This window comes from Bos taurus, chromosome 7 (genome assembly GCF_002263795.3).
Source record: "Bos taurus isolate L1 Dominette 01449 registration number 42190680 breed Hereford chromosome 7, ARS-UCD2.0, whole genome shotgun sequence".
Lineage (NCBI taxonomy): Eukaryota > Metazoa > Chordata > Mammalia > Artiodactyla > Bovidae > Bos > Bos taurus.
The window spans coordinates 54,340,533-54,360,355 of NC_037334.1; the positions used below are offsets into that span (position 1 = coordinate 54,340,533).

A 19,823-nucleotide genomic window follows, 5' to 3' on the forward strand; every position below is an offset into this window, starting at 1 on the left:
TTGGAAATTAATCCTTTGTCATTGTTTCATTTGCTATAATTTTCTCCCATTCTGAGGGTTATCTTTTCACCTTGTTTATAGTTTCCTTTGCTGTGCAAAAGCTTTTAAGTTTAATTAAGTCCCACTTGTTTATTTTTATTTCCATTACTCTAGGAAGTGGATCATAGAGGATCTTGCTGTTATTTATGTCAGAGTGTATTCTGCTTATGTTTTCCTCTAAGAATTTTATAGCTTCTGGTCTTACATTTTGGTTTTTAATCTATTTTGAGTTTTTCTTTGTGTGTGGTTATTAGGAAGTATTCTAATTCCATTCTTTTACAGATGACTGTCCAGTTTTCCCAGTACTACTTATTGAAGAGGCTGTCTTTGCCCCATTGCATATTCTTGCCTCCTTTGTCAAAAATAAGGTACCATAGGTACGTGGATTTATCTCTGGGCTTTCTATCTTGTTCCATTGGTCTATATTTTTGTTTTTGTGCTAGTACCATACTGTCTTGATGACTGTAGCTTTGTAGTATAGCCTGAAGTCAGGAAAGTTGATTCCTCCAGCTCCATTCTTCTTTCTCAAGATTGCTTTGAGTATTCAGGGTCTTTTGTTACTCCATGTGAATTGTGAAATTTTTTGTTCTAGTTTTGTTGAAAAATGCCATTGGTAATTTGATAGGGATCACACTGAATCTGTAGATTGCATTTGGTCATGTAGTTATTTTCATAATATTGATTCTTCCAACCAAGAACATGCAATATCTGTCCATCTGTTTGTCAACTTTGAATTCTTTCATCAGTGTCTTAGTTTTCTGTATACAGCTCTTTTGTCATCTTAGGTAGATTTACTCCTAGATATTTTATTATTTTTTGTTGCAATGGTGACTGGGATTGATTCCTTTTGATTTTTCATTGTTAGTTTATAGGAATACAGATGATTTCTGTGTACTGATTTTGTATTGTGTGACTTTGCTAATTATAATAATTTCACTGATTAGCTCTAGTAATTTTCTAGTAGTATCTTTAGGGTTGTCTGTGTATAGTATCATGACAAGGAAGACACCTTCTTATAGGCTTTCCTGAAAATCAGCTGCACCTGCCTTTTGTATTCAAAGTACTTTGTACCAGGTGCTGATACAGTGAACGAAAGTTACACATTTGCTTACAACCACTCTTAGATATCGTGTGTGTGTGTGTGTGTGTGTGTGTGTATGCTACATACCATAAAACTTACTTTAAGTGTAAATGTTAATGATTTTTATTAAAATTGCTGAGTTGTGTAGCCATCATTATAATCCAATTTTAAAACATTTCCATCTTCTCATAAAGTTCCCTCATACTATTTTCACTTGAGCCCTGATGCCGCCCCAGTCATAGGAAACCATTGACCTGCCTTTTGACTATAGCTTTGCCTTTTCTGGACATCTCATATACACGAAATCAAGTAAGATGTGGTCTCTTTGTGTGAATTCTTTTGCTTGAGGTTCATCCATATTATAGCATGCACCGCTGTCTCTTTTATTGTTGTGTAGTATTCTACTCTGCTTTGCTTATAATTATTTTCTATTGTATGGCTATACATAAGAACTGAAATATAGCTATGCCACATTTTATGTGTTGATTCATTTGTTAATGTCTTATTTGTTATGTATTTATGTTGTTGGACATTTTGTTTTTTGTCTATTATGAAAAACGGTGCTGTGAGTATCTGCATGCAAGTCATTGTATGCCCAGGTTTTATTCCTTTTGAATAGATTCATAGCAGTGTAATTGTTGGACCACATGTCTAATCTTTGATTCCTTGAAGGCAGGAACATTACGTTGAAGTCTTTAGTATTGGCTTAGTGGTTGGTCTTTGAATTGGCTCCTCTAGCATGCCTGCCACACAGTGGGTCGGGCAACTGATCAACAGGTATTTATGACATAATTTGATGTTCTGTGAACCCTTGTTTGGTTTTTATGCACACTATATCTCTTGTTATGCCCACTTGGAAAGAATTATTTTTATCTCTATTCTTTGCAATGCTAGCAAACAATCCTAATGGTTTTGGATGATTTAGATTTTTATTTCCAGCATAACTCCATGTATACTCAAAGACAGTATGTGGTAAGACATACTCTAAGACAATGCCACATTAATAGTAACAAAAGCTATGGCTTATTTACACTGTGTATGCATATTATTCTGTTGATTTATGGAGAGGGTATAAAAGATGAATAATATAAACTGTCTTTTATTCAAGTAGGCTGGATAGAGTGAGGAAAGATTTTTGGGTGTCTGATGTGTTCTGTATGAACTGTTTTGTTCTGATGTTAGCTTGTCTGTGACCAAATAAAGTTAGTATGTCTGTGACCAAATAAAGTAAAAAATGTTTCCCTACCAAAGTATGGTTTCATTTTAACTGGGCAACGGAAGCCTGACATAAGAAGACTGGATTCTTTGCACTAAAGCAAATGCTATAAAGTTACTAATGCTGTTAAGAGCCAGGTACTACCAGTTAATAGAAATTAGCTGAAGTTCTAAGAAAAAATACACTCAAAATTCAGGCTCTTATTTTACTTGCCAAACTAATCATAAATTTTGACTTACATCAGTTTTCATTTATAAATTACTCTCTTCCTCTGTTTGAGTGTAGCCTATATTCTCTACATAGCTTGAAGAAATGTGTTAATTTTCCTGTGGGTGTTAAGTGAGACAGGTTCCTTGTACAGTATATTTGACAAAACAAAGGGTATTGGACACATGGTAGAACACATGTTTTTGAGAAGGAATTATCATTGTTAAATGTGTAAGTCAAAATTGATATGGTTAAATTAAAATGATTAGGTTAAATGAGATTAGGTCAAAGGCTTGACATAGGATGCTCAACACTGGCTCATTTAATCTAGTTAGGAGCTTCATATTAATAATTTCTCAGTAACGTTTAAGAGCATGGACTCTGGAGCCAGATGTCCAGTATTTAAAAACAAACAAACAAAAGACAGACCTAAAAAATCCTGCTTAACCACTTGCAAGCTTTGTAACCTAGGTAAGTTGTTTAAGCCACAGTTGTCTCATATAAATACAGTGAGCTTATAAGAGGTCTATAGTAGCACTTTATAGAGTTTCTAAGTTTAAATGAGGTAATATATTGAAACATGATCCCTGGTGTAAAGTAAGTGCTCAGTTAATATAAAACACAAATTTAAAAACAGAAAAGCAACCCCAGTTCCCTTGGAATTTGTAGACTAGAGCCATATTCTCTGACGTGGTAAACAGCCTCATTACAAAGATTTTTCATTCAGATTTCAATAAAATGGGTTAGCAGCTATGAATCAGGTGTTTAAACTCTGAGCTTGTTCCCTTTTTATGAAATGGAGTTATGTTCCTTAGCATTTGTTTTTATTTCATTTGTTTATTGGGTAGGTGAGGATTAACTGCTATATGTGAAAGTATTCTACAAATGTAAGGCTAATACTTGAAATGAAGAGTAAAGCAATAATATGTATACATACTAGTAAGACACTGGGAAGGGAGGCTTCTTACATACTTTTGCAAATGACTGAAGGTAGGAATAGTAATTTTCTTGTTCATATTTGAACTTCAATATTTATCATAGAGTGGGTACACAGCAAATACTTGGTACACATATGACAGGTAAGATAGACTTGGTTTTGACATTGTAATGCCTTTTCCTTAGGGGTGGAGGTCACATGTAGAGAGAAGAGTATTTATAGGGAAGTTTGTCGGCTCATCCAGTTTACGGATATGATTGGACACATTATGCTTTTGGAAATACCGTAAGTTGTACAGAATAACTGCTTTACCATTTGACCCCTCTTGCCTTTACTGTCTATAATATGCAGTATTGCTGTGTTCACCGCATGTTTACGTCCTTTTTTGGAGAAAGAATTGATGTTAATTTAAGTAAGGTAAGAATCTTGATGAGCTAATCAGTTTGTTTACATAAAATAGCATTTTCATGGTAAAGACTGTTAGGTTTGGAAAAGGCTTGAATGAGTTTTTCCTTCCCTTAGTACCCTTTGCAGTAGTTGGCACATGACCGTTTGAGGCACAGATGGGACAGTTCTTGGGTCTTTGGTGCCAGGGTTAAGCTCATTTTGAATTTATGCCGTATTAGCATGTAAACCTGCCACATTGACATTTAAATGTCCTCTTTAGCAGTGTAAGCTCCCTGAAGTGATAACTCTAACTTCGATAGAAGAGGGAAGAAAAGCAGCAGGAAAAGTGAAACTGCATGAGTTCTACAAAAGCATGTTGGAGTCATATAATGAAAAAGCAGATTTTTTTTTTATTATGATGTTTCTCCATATTTGGCATTGCTGTAAATGGCTAACTAACATTTACTGCCAATTCAGTACAAATGTGTGGTTTGGTAATACCAGAACAGCAAATTTAAATGAAAAATAAAAGTTAAACATTTCCACACAAGATTTTACAGTCTGACATTTCACTGCGTAGGTAAAAAGACACTTTTTTTTAAACTACATATTATTATTCAGCATGAATAAAAAACTACAACTTTTATTTTTTAAACAGGAGTCACTGGTTTTAATTTTTACACATTTTAAAATTACTGTGATAAAAAATAATGAAAAAGCTTCTTAATAATGCCATACACAGTATAATATAGATTTGTCCCCATTATATAGCATTTAATATACAAAATAGAATATTGACACACTTGAATCTATATGTAGTTAAGCAAGTTATTTGAGGAGGGTATTTTCATACAGCCTTTCGTCAGAAAATAAAATCCTTCTTTCAGGCATTTGCTAGAGAGAAGCTAATCCTTTCCCAAAAACCGGGTCACTAATCCTTGGTGGACCAGGCTGACTGACCATAGTCTGGAAAACGATAAACTTCCATTCCAAGTGGTTAACATGTCCTCCTTCCACTCTTAGTTTCTCTTCTAATTCTCAAACCAGGCACAGAAAAACACATTCATATACAGCTGCAGTCCTTTCAGTGATCTAGCAAGATCAAAATCTTACTGAGGGCTGTCTGTCACAGTTCTTAACTTTTGACAGATCAAAGTATAATAATGATGTCCATTCCATGGTGATGTAGTTTTAGGATATTTAACAGAGAACTAAAACGATAAGACTTAATGATAACTGGTTGTATTGGTGGATATGTAAAATTGGAGTTGCTCATTCTCCCATTCCTCAATTCTGAAGTGAGCCTGGCTTTCCTTTATATATGTATCCAGAGCTCATCCTATGCTAAATACAAAGTTCTTCATAGACACTAATCATATGTTTTCCTTTTGCTGTGTTATTTTTTTTTCCCCCAGGAGAAGGCAGGTGCACTTTTAGGTTCCCCTCACATAGTTTTAGACAATTGGGTATAAATATATATCCCCAAAACACTTGTCTTGTATCCTATAGCAAGACCTAAAAACACAGAGAGGGTCCCTTTTCCCACCAGTAATTAAAAATACTTTTCAGGATTTGTTGTGACTCATCTATGCATGTCACCTGTCACTAAAGTTACTATACACTTATAGTTTGGGATGGCAACATACCAAATATATAGAAAATGAAGCTCCTTTCAGATAGCACCATAGCTTTCTTCACTTAAGTCCATAATTACACTCACACACAATTAAGGTAAATTTCTTCTTTCCTACATTTTCTAAAAGGTCACGGCTTCTTTTTCCATTTAATGTACAGCTTCCTATAGTTTCATGAATGTCAGTCCATTTCCTTTTAACAACAAAGTGCACTTGTCTTTATTCATTGAGCTCGATTTTTTGGGAGCCAAGGTTGTTGGGGCTAAAAATTAAGATTAATGTGTGGTACGCCTTCTGATTTTAACCAGATAATACTCTATAAATGATTAATAATTTATCTTTCAGAAGCTCTTTTTGAAACTTAACACTATCACTGATAATATTCAAGCAGTATTTCTTAGGCACCAAAAATTTCACATCCAGCTGGGTTACAAATCATTTTAAAATACTTTGAGATCAATTTAAAGAATTACAAAAGGAGTATTCCCTTTTTAGAGAGCATTCAAAAAGCAAATGATTACATTTTTATTAAATAACCTCCAAATACTGAAAAATAACAACATTCAAAAAGCATTCAAAGAAAACATAAACATGTCCTCATTTTATTAGGAAATGAACTCTTATAGTATAGAAAGGAATTAGTGTATTATTGGCAGCCTATGAGATTCTGCACTATTTACATATTGCTGGTACCTCTATGCATATTATTGCCAAACTGTTAAACTGTTGGGGAGGCTGAATGTGATGGTGCCTGTAAGTGTGTAAGCACCACCTTTCTGTCCTGTTAACACACTTTAGCGCAAGGGGAGATTTAGTAAACTAAACCTGTGCAGACAGACGCACTGTTGGAATGAAGAGGGTGGTCATTCTGGGAGGCAGAGGATTACTTCCTCTCCAATCTGAATGGGAGAGAGCCTCAGTAACCTTCATGGTGCACAGGGCCAGTCTCCAATTCTCTCTTCCTCTAGAGCAAACCTGTTTGGTTTCTGAGACCATTGCTGCCTGTATGAATGCTTGCACACGTTATAAATCATATAGGTTATCCATCAACATTTCTTTGACCCCTACAAAAAATATATAACATGTCATGATAAAACAATCTCATCTAAAAATCATTCTTATTTTACACTATACAAGCTATTTTACAATCATTTTAATAAATTGCATGTAAAGCTGCAGTAGCCCTTCCCTTCCCAGATTAGTGAATACCAATATGATATATATCTGAAACTATAACTAAATATAAAAATATATTAGAAGTTTCATATTTTTAATATTAGATTTTCCATTTTCTATTACACAAATAATTTGGCCACCTTGAATAGAAATCGGATTTCTTGTGGCTTAGTAAATGTAAGTTTTGGGTTTATAGAAAGTTGGTAAGGTGCACACAGAAAGGGCTACTACAGCTTCTATCTTGTTTAAAATGATAATTCTCAACAGTGAGAAGGAGAAATTCACATGACTTTCATTAAACTCTATGGCACACATAAGGTTGTGAGGGATGTATAGTTTTATGAACATGGAAGTCTGACATACAGTTCTAAATCAGAAAAATCAGTAGCTGAGCTTTCCTGTATCCCCAGGAAAGAAAGACCAATTGGTGACAAATGGGAATGTGAAAATGGGTGTCTAGCCACTTTTGCCATATTAGAGATTTTTGGGAGGGGGTAAAGTTTAGTGGGAGGAATTACTTGGACTGGTTAAAAACACTCAATTGTGTTTCAGCTGGTTATCTGGAATTATAACTTTTAGGAAGTTTTCAAACTACAGCAGAAGGTCCTGAAAGACAGTTTACCACCTTTCTTCCCATCTAACCATTGCAGAGATAGGTAGGGCGTTAGGTACAAACAGGGCCTCTTGATAGTTTTTTTTTTTTTTTAATTAGTCTTTCGCAATCCACGGTTTACCCAGCAGGTTACTGGACTAGGTGCTCTACACCAGTTAGGACGGTTAATTTGCACAATCTATATAATTCTCCACTGAAGCAAATATATACAAAATGTGAGCTTTTTTGACAAGAAAACTGGAGATTTGAGTCAATTTTTGTGGTCTTCTGATAGCTAACTGCCATCAGGTTAGAAGCACCGACCCATTTTCACACAGAAGATTAATGTTTAGAGTTCAATTAGGAAAGCTATGAACTAGCTGCCCATCTTAAACAGCTGTACAATAACTTGAATACAAAAATTATGTAAGAAAAAATGAGCAAGCATAGTTCACTGAATATAAAGGAAATTGTTAAAACCAGACAGTAATAGCTATAAAAGGCACAACTTCCCTTTTCTGATATACACTTGTAAACTTTGTTTCAGGTTTCCATGCATAAATCAAAAAAATGCTATCCTAGCTAAACAGGGGAAATATACCAACAAAAAGTCTAAAAAATTTTGTCCAGCCAACTGTGAAAAGTATGAGCAGAAAGTTTATCACACAGACTTCGGGCACTGGTGGTTTAGGTGCCATCCTTCTCTGAAAGTGGAGCTTATACACCCACGTTATTGGCTCTAATTTCGGGGATCCACCAACTCTCACTTTCTACGTTGCCCATCACTGAAAAGTGACAGCTCAACTGCTTCTGTTGCCAAGTCTTGGCCCTCTTTAAACCACATGTAGTGCATATTCAAAACAAAAACAAAATCCAGACAAAAACAAAAAAGTAAAACTGCTACAGGACAGATTGATAGTTTGTACAATAAAAGCTATAAATTCAACCTTCTTTAAGGCAACCTTTCTTATTAAGGCAGTCACTTTTGATGAAACAGAAGTTTTTTGATATTTCCACTTGAATATTTTGGTATCTGATTGGTGATGATTTCAGCTAACATCTCTGGGAATTCAATACTCATAGTCTTATCCAAAAATGTTTGGAAGCAATAGTTAAGAAGATTTTCAACCACCTGCAAGAGAAGATACAGTGATGATCAGTCTTAAGAACTTAGCAGTAGAGACATCTCATGCTTGTTTTGCCCCTCCCCCCCCACACACTTTTTTTAAAATTTTTGACCTGGAATATACCAATCTGCTGGAATTGCCTGGGTAAGAAAGAAGTTTACTTAAATAAAATGAGCACTTGGTTACCAAAGACATTTTGAATTTCTTAAATTGTATATAGAATTACATGGAATTAAGTGTTTCATGATGAATTGTGATACCACAGTATATGAAGGACACATTCAAACTTACTGGATAAATTCATACAGAAACAGGGAATTATACCTTTTAAAAAAAAGTGCCATTACATTATGTACTAGTATTTTGATGTTAGATGCATATAACTAGATGAAATGGTATTTCATAATTGACTTTAGGAGAACTGTGTGCCAAACTGAACTTCACAGTCTAAAATTAAACCATGACCAAAATCAATGAGTGGGGGGACCCCAAAACTATTGCTATATAATTATATACACTAATCAGGACATACTTTATGTCTCAGGGAATTCTTTTGATACTTGGATTTTTTGTTTGACACTTACATCATGCATGGAGTCCAAGAGTTTTGTCAGTTGATAAAACCGCTGCCAGTTCTGACTGGAGTTTCCTTCCCTCTTGACAATGGCTTTTCCTAGCTCTTTGATATAGGTCATTCTAATTTCATCAAATAGTTCTTGACTCTTCAAGCCTTCCTTGGGAACTAAAAGATTAATTGTAATAAAGAATTTTCTTGTGATAACTTTTCATACATACAAATAGGACATTTATCAGTAATAGATCATTTCATGTTTTACACTGTATTTAATGCACTCTTAAAATATAAGCATTTTGAAGGATTATGAAACTATAGCCACATGAGAATATGGGATAATAGAAAATTGGAGGATGTAACTTTGGGTTTATCATGTTGTTTCTCATCTGTAAATGGATCTAGTAAACACCTTCCTCCTTAGTTCACAAAGCTAGTTTGAAGACCAAACAAATAATACACTGATTGTCATTCTGCCCTTGAGTTTAATTCTAGTAAAGACATAGATGGCTTCAACAGTAGTGTTTATTCCACCAATTACATCTTGGAATATCTGTGATATAACCAATTAGGACCTTAAAATCAGCATGCAGTACATTTTATTAATGTGTAAACATACTGAGTTGATATGATTCTAATCTAAAAACAAACTTGATTTTTTTATGTGGTTTATATGTATGCTTTACTGGGGAGCAAATATCTGCCTTTCCTTATGTATAGAAATACAGAAAATACCTCATGGATCATAAAATTAGTATAAGAGTACTCTTCAGGAAACAATACTAGGAAGAAGGACTGTGAACAGAGGATTAAGATTAATCATCGTTTCACTTGGTCTTGCAGAGATTATGACTTGTGGATACTACATTTCTTAAAGTGTGCTCCAAGGAACTCTGGTTCTGTGTTAATAATGATTAGGGGGAAAAGGAGTTGATGATCAGAATTTAGCAAAACTAGATGTTTCAATACCAAGTTAGGCAGATTTTTGGATTTCAGGACTTCTTAGAGCTATAATTATGCACTCTCCAGGGATCCCATGGACTGGGGCCTGTCAGGTTCCCCTGTCTATGGAATTCTCCAGGCAAGAGTATTGGAGTGGGTTGCTATTCCCTTCTTCAGGGGATCTTCCCCACCCAGGGATTGAACCTGGGTCTCCCACATTGCAGGCAGATTCTTTACTGTGTGAGCTACCAGGGAAGCCCACTCTCCAAGGAGGGGGAACAAATCCTTTTCCAAACGTAAACTTCATTTCTACTGACATCTTAGAAAATGCTGGAACAGAGGAAAAGCAGTGTGTTTAGGATAAGTCTTTTTAATTCTTACTTGCCAGGTGGACTTCAGTATAACCTCCCTGAGCCCTTGTTTCCTACTCCTTTCTTCCTCAGTGAGTTAAATATATTTTTAAAAATTTATTTTTTAAATTTAGATGTAATTAGTGTGTAACACTGTATTAGTTTCAAGTGTACACATGATGATTCAGTATTTGTATATACTGCAGAATGATCACCACAGCAAGTCTAGGTAACATCCATCACTATAAATTGTTTCAAAACTTTATTTCTTGTGATGAAAGTTTTAAAATTTTCTGTTAGCAGTTTTCAGATATACAATATCATATTATTAACTATAGACACCATTACATCTCCATGACTGGAAGTTTGTACTCTCTAAACCCTTCACTCATTTCTCTCATCCCCCAACACCCCCACCCCCAAACACACAGACCTCTGGTATTTGTTAATTTGTACTCTGTATCCATGGGCTTTTGTTTTTAGATTACATGTACAAGTAAGATGTATGTGGTATTTGTCTTCTTTGACTGATTTCACTTAGCACAATGCCCTCAAGGTCCATCCATGTTGTTGCAAGTGGTGAAGTTTCATTTTTTTCTTATGGTTGAATAATATCTCATTGAATCATCCATCAGTGGACATTTAGGTTGTTTTCATATCTTGGCTATTATAAATTATTCTGCAGTGAACGTGAGGGTGCACGTATCTTTTCCAGTTTATTTCTTTGTATTCTACGGTTAAATACCCCGAAGTGAAATTGCTGGGTCATATAGTAATTCTATTTTTAATTTGCTAAAGAACCTCCATACTGTTTTCTGTAGTGGCTGCACCAATTTAAATCCCCTAAAGAGTGCACAGAGGTCTTCTTTTTCTCCACACCTTTGCCAATACTTTTTGTCTTTGGATGTTTTTATTAATAGTCATCCTGATTGATGTTAAGGTGGTATTTCAGTGTACTGTTGATTTGCAAGCATTTCCCAGATGACTAATAATGTAAAGCACCTTCTTATATACATATTGATTATTTGTATGTCTTTGTGAGATACCTGTTCAGGTTCTAAGCCCATTCAAAAAATCCGGATATTAGTTCTTTTGCTGTTGAGTTGTATGAATTCTTTTATTTGTAGATATTAACCTCTTATCAGATACATGATTTGCAAATACTTCCTCTCATTTGGCAGATTACCCCTTCATTTTGTTGATGGTTCCCTTTGCTGTGTAGCTGTCCAGTTTGATATAGTCTCATTTGTTTACTTTTGTTGCCTTTGCTTTTGATGTCTGAGCCAAAAAATCAACCTCAAGACTGACATCAAGGAGCTTACTGCCTATATTTTCTTCTGGGACTTTTATGATTTCAGAACATATATTCAAGTCCATATGATCCATTTTGAGTTAACTTCTGTGTATGGTGTGAGATGGTAATCCAGTTTCATTCTCTTGGATCCAGTTTTCCCAACATCTTTATTGAAAAGACGGCCCTTTTCCCATTGTATATTGTTAGTTCCTTTGTCATTAATTCATTGATAATACATATATTGTGGGTTTACTTCTTGGCTCTCAGTTGTGTTCCAATAATCTATGTGAATGGGCCTGTGCCAGTACAGTACTGTTTGGATGACTACAGCTTTGTAATATAGTTTGAAACCAAGGTGTAAGTTCAGCTTTGTTCTTTCTCAAGTTTGCTTTGGCTATTCTGGATTTTCTGTGCTTCCATACCAATTTTAGGAATATTTGTTCTATTTCTGTGACACATGCCATAGGAATTTTATAGAGATTGCACCCAACTGTTGATTACTTTGAATAGTAAGGACATTTTGACACTATTAATTCTTCTAATCCATAAGCATGGACTGTCCATTTATTTTTTGTTTTCTTCAGTTTTGTTCATCAGTGTCTTACAGTTTTCATTGTGCAAGTCTTTTGCCTCTGTGGTTAAATTTATTCCTAGGTTTTTAAATTCTTTTTGATGCAGTTGTAAATGGAATTGTTTCCTTAATTTCCCTTACTGCTAGTTTGTTTGGAATGCATTGAGACGCAACAGATTTTTGTAAATTGAATTTGTATCCTGAAACTTTATTGAATTTACTAGCTCGAACAGTATTTTTTGATGTCATCTTTAGGGTTTCTCTATATAAAATCAGATCATTTGCAAACAGAGTTTTACTTCTTAAAAATGTTTTTTTCCTAATGGTTTTACTTCCAGTTAAACAGGCAGTAATAATTAGAACACTCAGGATGTGCCGACCCCAATTGGAATTTTTACTTCTTCCTTTTTGATTTGGATGCCTTTTCTTTCTCTTACTTAATTGGTCTGGCTAGAACTTGGTTGACTAGAAGTGGCTAGAGTGGGCATCTTTGCCTCATTCCTTATTTCAGAGGAAGAGCTTTCAGCTTTTCACTATTGAGTAATGATGTTAGCTGTGGGCTTGTCATATATGGCCTTTATTATGGTCAGGTACTATACCTGGTTTATTGATATTTTCTATCATAAATGGATGTTGAATTTTGTCAATGCGTTTTCTGCACTTAGATTTGTATCCTTCATTTGGTTAATGTAGTATATCACTCTTACTGGATTTTGATTAGGATTAGACCAAAAACAACGTATGAAAATATTTTGATTCCATAAAGCAAACTTGACACCTTTAGGATATCAGTGTTAGTGCAAATGAAGGCCACTTACTCAGGAGTGTTAGACCTGTGTTCAGAGTGGGTTAATTTTTACACATTATTATATTACAGGTAATCTAGTTATTGCTGATTTTTAAAGTAATGATTTCTTATTAATAACTTTTTTCCCATGCTGGTTTTCCTCATTGTAAAAATTAGGTGAGAAACCTATTCAGTATTTATATTTAGAAGACTTTCATCCATCCCAAGTTACCACAAATATTCCTTGGGATTTTTGCTTTATGTTGTTTGGGGCCATATATTCAGAATTATTTTTCTGGTGAGTAGAATGCTTTATGTAGTGAAATCTCTAAATATAGAACTGTTTTGGGGGGGGGCTTAGTGTTTATTTTTATAGTAATATAGCTGCTTCAGATTGCTTTTGGATAAAACAGTTGTCAGCAATGGCCCCTTCCTACCTGTAGCCTGTTTTTGTAAATAAAATATCATTGGAACACAGCCACACCTGTACTCTTTAAGCATCATTCATGACCATGTTCATGTCACAAGGGGCAGAACTGAGTATCTCTGACAGAGATTGTATGTGACGCTGAAATCATTTACCATCTGGCCTTTTACAGAAAGTATGCCACGAAGGCCATATACTACACTATGCATAGTATATCCTTTTACCTCAGCTACTCAACATCCATATATATATATATATCCTATAAATAGCAGAGTTGGATTGTTTTCTTAAAACTAGTCTTGCACTTTCTGTATATTTTTATCTTGGAGCATTTAGTCCATCTACATTTAATGAAATTGCTGATATATTTGAACTTATTTGTACAATCAGTGTATTTGTTACTTCCTCCTATCATGCCTTTGTTTATGCTTCCCCTCTGCCCACAACTTTCTCTCATTTCTTTTATTCTTTTGTTTTTTTCTTACCATGTTCTCCCCCAAAGTCCTCATGGTTTGATAATGTACTTTGTATACTCTTTAAGAAATTTAAACACTCATCTTTAACTTTTCAAAGGCTCCTTTTTTCTTCTTTGCCTATATGTAATTATTGTGTAGTTCTATTTTATAACTTCCCAAAGACATTATTACTGTTATTTTACAGTTAGTTTAAATGTATCTAAATATTTGCCACTTTCTTTATTCTGTTTTCCATCAAGATACTACTTTCCCGTAGCCTAGGTATATCCCTTAATATTACTTTACTGAGGATCTGTGGTGGCAAATTCTCTTTTGACCTTCATTAAAAAAAAAAGACTGTGTATATTAGGCCTTTCAAATTTAAAGTGATTGTTTGAGATATCTACATTAATCTCTACCATGTTTGTAACTTATCTATTCATTTTTCTTATTTCCTTTTTCTGCCTTTTCTAGTCTGAGTATTCATGTGATTCTGTTTCCTCTTGGTGTATCAATTATGACTTCCTTTAAAAGTTGTTTTTAGTGGCTGCCCTAGAATTTGAAATATACATTTATAACTAATCTACATCTTCTTTCAAATAACACTTCAGTATTTTTATAGGTACTGTAGGTACCTTAAAACCTCATCAGTGGATGTTGAATCTATCATGGGTGATCTTTTTCTTTTAACGGTAAATAGTTCACTCTACTACTTTCCTGCTTGCATGATTTCTAATGAGAATTCTAATGTAATTTATATCCTTCCTTTATAAGGAATGGTAAGCTGTTTTCCCCTCTGGCCTTTTCCTTTATTGTCTTTAGTTTTCTGTAGTTTTGAGTACAATATGCCTAGGTGCAGCTTTTTTGGTATTTATCTATCTTTCTGGATATTTTCTGAGCTTCCTGGATGTGTTTTGCTGTCTGTCATTAATTTTGGAAATTTATCAGCATTTATTGCTTCAAATATTTCTTCTCTTCCTTTTCCTATCTCTCTTAACTGAGATAGGAAGGTAAAGGGGACTGGAATTGCCTATTTGCCCTTTCCCCTAGGATAGAAAGGGGATCTTCTCTGATTTTCATCATTAGAATTTGATGGGGTTTCTCAAGGTAAACCCCAGAGAACTGTGGGGGGGAACCCCTGAAGACTGGGTCTTCAGAGTTCTTATATAGTGAAGTGAAAGTCGCTCAGTCATGTCCGACTCTTTGTGACCCCATGGGCTATACAGTCCATGAAATTCTCCAGGCCAGAATACTGGAGTGGGTAGCTGTTCCCTTTTCCAGGGGATCTTCCCAACCGAGGGACTGAATCCAGGCCTCCTGCATTGTGGGTGGATTTTTTACCAGCTGAGCCACAAAGGAAGCCTAAGAAAACTGGAGTGGGTAGCCTATGCCTTCTCTAGCAGATCTTCGTGACCCAGGAATCAAACCAGGGTCTTCTGCATTGCAGGGGGATTCTTTACCAACTGAACTATCAGAGAAGCCCTGATATCAGGGTTCTTAACACTCCAGCTATTCCTTACTGGGTCTTCAGAAATACATCAAAGATACCATAAGTGTTTCTGCATTACTGGGTCCAGTAGCTTCTGTTTCCAGGAAACTGATCTTGGCTGTGGTTCTCTGTATTTGCCTGTTTCTCCAGATTTTGATGTTAGTGGTTTGTCCTGTGACCTTACTTCTCAGATGGATCTTTAAAAAAGTTATTGTCAGTTTGCCTAGCTTTTTCTTATTTGTGAGGATGGGAGCAATAACTGCAAGTTGTTTAATTGTGAGTTTAAATTGGAAATCCACTCTCTTTTTTCAGTTTTTCTCCCCCCTTAGCTTTTTAAAAAAAATTAGTTCACTTTCTTCAGTTGCTGCTGTTCTGGAAAGTTTCCAGCCATTATCTCTTTGTATAGTATCTTTTCACCTTTCATCTTGGATCTTTGATTATAAGACGACCATATGAATGGGTTACTAATGTGTTGTTAATGATCTGCTAAGCTGGTAACCACTGGTTGCAGGAAGCTTTATTCATTTACATCATTGTGCTATGAATGAATGTTATGTTTCTTATGTTATTATGATGTGAAACGAGTTGTGAAGTACTGTTTTAGACTTTCTCTCTCAATCATGCCTCTTATCTTTGTTCATACATATACACAAATGCACATTAAAAATGTATTCTGGCTAACGTCTTTAGATGTATATTTCAGTTTAAATGTCTCTACAAATATGTCTAATCTGCCTTTAGATCCATCTTTTTTTTTTTTTTTCTCCCCAATTGCACTTGTCTTTAAATTTACTGAATATACTAATTTACCAGTCTTGGCAACTACCCTCTAAGAGAAAGCTAGCTTCAAGTGCAGCTCTTCTCTTCAGGTACCTGCCTGCATGTAGTGTTAAATTCTTTAAGTTCAGCATATCTTAATGGAAGGTTAGGACACTTCTAGTGTTCTGTCAGGGTAGCAGTCTAATTATATCTTAAGATACATATTTTCATCCTTCTAAGCACCGCCCCCCCCCTTTTTTTTAAACCAAAAGGTTAGTATCTTGGCATTGACCTGTACCTGGATATTATCAACCCTAATGATTGATTATCAGAACTTTCCCTGTTTACTTCAACAGTATCAAGCTCACTGCTTTAACAAGAGTACTGTTACAGGTAACCTTAAAAAATTAGCTTTTTTAAAATGGGTTGTGGAAAATTTTCTTACTTTGGAATATCACTAATATTCCTTAAGTCCCATGACATTAAACAGCAAAAATAGTATGAAAGCATTAAGGTTGATGTGTGGTTTGGAAACACTTAAATAGATATAGTCATGTAGTCATGTAAGGGGCTTCCCTGGTGGCTCAGACAGCAAAGAATCTGCCTGTAATGTGGGAGTCCCGGGTTTGATCCCTGGGTAGGAAAGATTCCCTGGAGGAGGGCATGGCAACTCACTCCAGTATTCTTGCCTGGAGAATCCCCATGGACAGAGGAGCCTGGTGGGCTACAGACCAAGGGGTCAGTAAAGAGTTGGACACAACTGAGTGATAAAGCAGTCATGTACACCATCTGTAGATTATTTAGCCACTTTGAAACCACAGTTACTAATGGAATGAAGGCTTTAAAAAATTGGAACGCTATTTATATGAAAGAGGTATTCAGCTATCAACTCCGCATCTTATAAAGTTTATAATGCCTGCTGGTTCACAGACCTTCTTTCATTAGTTGTTGAAAATGCCACATTTTTACTAATATAGACAAGATACTTGGTATTTTCCAGAAGTTTTCTAGTTTGCCTTTGCTTGCTGAAAGTAGTCTCACTGAAGTTCATATACCAATTTATGTAAACTTTCAAGATAGTGTTGTTCCTTTCTAGATAAAACACCTCTGTCCACAGTCCAGCTCCAGTGCTGCATTAACCTTCTTTAATAGTACTCAAGCTCACTTTTTGTAGGTCATCCTTTTCTTTCATAATTTCTTTCTTGTAAAGTAATTTTTATTGGGAGTATAGTTGACTCACAATATTCTTAATTTCTGCTGTACAGCAGAGTGAACCAGTTATACATGTAGCCACTCTTTTTAGATTCTTTTCCCATACAGGTAATTACAGAGTATTGAGTAGAGTTCCCTGTGCTGTATGGTATGTTATTATATTTTATATACAGTAGTGTGTATGTTTCCCAATTTATCCCTCCCACCCATCCCCCTTGGTAACCTTAGTTTATTTCCCTACAACTATGACTATTTCTGTTTTGTAAATAACTTCATTTGTGTGTAAGCAATGTTGTTGTTGTTCAGTTGCCCAATTGTTTCTCACTCTTTTTGACACCATGGATTGCAGCATGCCAGGCCTCCCTGTCCCTCATCATCTCCTGGAGTTTGCCCAAGTTCATGTACATTACATCAGTACATGTAATGTACCATCCAGCCATCTCATCTTCTGTTGCCTTCTCCTTTTGCCATGTCATCTTCTGTTGTCCCCTTCTCCTTTTGCCTTCAGTCTTTCCCACTATCAGAGTCTTTTCCAATGAACTGGCTCTTCACATCAGGTGGCCAAAGTATTGGTGCTTCAGCATCAGTGCTTCCAATGCATATTTAGGGTTGAATTCCTTTAAGATTGACTGGTTTGATTTCCTTGCTGTTCAAGGGACTCTCGAGTGTTCTCTAGCACCACAGTGTGAAAGCATCAATTCTCTGGCACTCTGCCTTCTTTAAGGTCCAACTCTTACAGTCGTACCATGACTACTGGACAGACCATAGCCTTGACTATATGGACCTTTGTCAGCAAAGTAATGTCTTTGCTTTTTAACACTGTCTAGGTTTGTCTAGCTTTCCTGCCAAGAAGCAGTTGTCTTATGATTTCATGGCTGCAGTCACCATCCACAGTGATAGAAGCAGTATCACGTGATATTTGTCTTTCTCTTACTGTGTATGACAGACTCTGGGTCCATCCATGTTGCTATAGATGGCATTATTTTGTTTGTTACTTTTTTTATGACTGAGTAATATTTCATTGTATATATGTACCACATCTTATTTATCCATTTCTCTGTGGATGGACATTTAAGTTGCTTCCAGGTTGCTGGCTATTATAAACAGTGCTGCAGTGGACACTGGAGTGCTGCATGTATCTTTTGGAATTGTGGTTTTCTTTGGTTATGTGCCCAGGAGTGGAATTACTAGATCATATGGTAGTTCTCTTTTTAGTTTTGAAAGAACCTGTATACTGGGGCTTCCCAGGTGGTGCTAGTGGTAAAGAACCCACTTGTCAATGCAGGAAATATAAGAGATGCAGGTTCAATCCCTGCCTTGGGAAGATCCCTTGGAAGAGGGCATGGCAACCTACTCCAGTATTCTTGCCTGGAGAATCCCATGGACAGAGGAGTCTGGAGGGCTACAGTCTACAGGGTTGCAGAGTTGGACATGACTGAAGCAACTCAGCATGCACAACACATGCTGTTCTCCATAGTGGTTGTACCAATTGATACTCCTACCAACAGTGTAAAAGGGTTTCCTTTTCTCCACACCCTCTCCAGCATTTATTATTTCTAAATTTTGATGGCCATTCTGACTGATGTGATACCTCATTGTACTTTTGATTTGCATTTCTTTAATAATCAGTGATGTTGAGCATCTTTTCATGTGCTGTTTAGCCATTTGTATGTCTTCTTTGGAGAAATGTCTGTTTAGAGCTGCCTATCTTTTGATTTAGTTGTTTTGTTTTTGATACTGAGTTGCATGAATTGTTTGTGTACTTTGGAGATTAATCCCTTGTTCACTTCGGTTGCAAATTTTTTCTCTCATTCTGTGGGTTGTCTTTTTGTTTTATGGTTCTTTGCTGTGCAAAAGCTTTTAAATTTAGGTCCCATCCATAATTTCTTATACATAGTATAAGAAATATGTCATTGGATTTAGTGTATTATTAGTCATTGTATAACTAAAATTTTTGACTAAGTAACTGAGTTTGAGCAAGCTCCAGGAGTTGGTGATGGACAGGGAAGCCTGGTGTGCTGCAGTCCATGGGGTCACAAAGAGTCAGACACGACTGAGTGAGTGAACTGAACAGTGTTGTATAGAAAAATCATTCAAGCTGGCATGCTTTCTCTGTGTCTTCTGTAGTGGAAGTGTAAAAAGTTGTAGGAAGGAAGAAGGCTATAGATATTCCAGATCAGCAGTGACTTCCTCCTTCCTGCCATGTGGTTCATATACCTCTCCATTTCTCCATGATACTTATCTATCTTATTAATCTTAACCTTTCTAAAATTTTACATTTAAGAAAATCTAAAGTACCAGGAAATAGTAGAGGTATAATTATTTAGTGCTTTGTATACAAACAAACCTTTATTTCTAGACTTCTATGTTTTATGTTTTTGACATATTTCAGAAGTCAATTTTAGAAGAGAATAGGTGTTCCACCAACCTGAAGAGAGGAGCAGTAAGGTTTTCATACAGAGATACTCTTCGTAAGATACCTGAAGCCTGTTTAACTCAGAGGAAACATATAGCATATGTTTACATTGGTCATACATGCAGGGTAAAGCCATTCTCTGCCTGTGGAAGAC

The 19,823-nt window shown here is 35.6% G+C and overlaps 1 protein-coding gene and 1 long non-coding RNA gene across 13 annotated transcripts in view; one reads left to right on the top strand and one right to left on the bottom strand.

The window, feature by feature from the left end:
• The window catches only part of LOC107132646 (uncharacterized), a 78,829-nt gene that overhangs the window by 28,304 nt on the left and 30,702 nt on the right, over positions 1-19,823 (top strand). The window contains exon 2 of the long non-coding RNA XR_003035642.2: positions 3,666-3,765. This is a non-coding gene — a long non-coding RNA (uncharacterized lncRNA). The remainder of the gene's footprint in view (positions 1-3,665; positions 3,766-19,823) is intronic.
• NR3C1 (nuclear receptor subfamily 3 group C member 1) overlaps positions 4,253-19,823 on the bottom strand; it is a 147,036-nt gene continuing 131,465 nt past the window's right edge. For 8 of the 12 annotated variants that reach the window (XM_024993837.2, XM_059887929.1, XM_024993840.2 and 5 more), the window contains exons 7-9: positions 19,682-19,812; positions 8,981-9,138; positions 4,258-8,401 (exon numbers count right to left, since the gene is read on the bottom strand). In XM_024993837.2, the coding sequence (XP_024849605.1) occupies positions 8,249-8,401; positions 8,981-9,138; positions 19,682-19,812 (442 nt within the window). In that variant the 3' untranslated portion in view covers positions 4,258-8,248. Of the gene's footprint in view, positions 8,402-8,980; positions 9,139-19,681; positions 19,813-19,823 lie in introns of those variants that run through there. The other 4 variants (XM_059887931.1, NM_001206634.1, XM_059887932.1 and 1 more) reach the window with 4 other exon arrangements.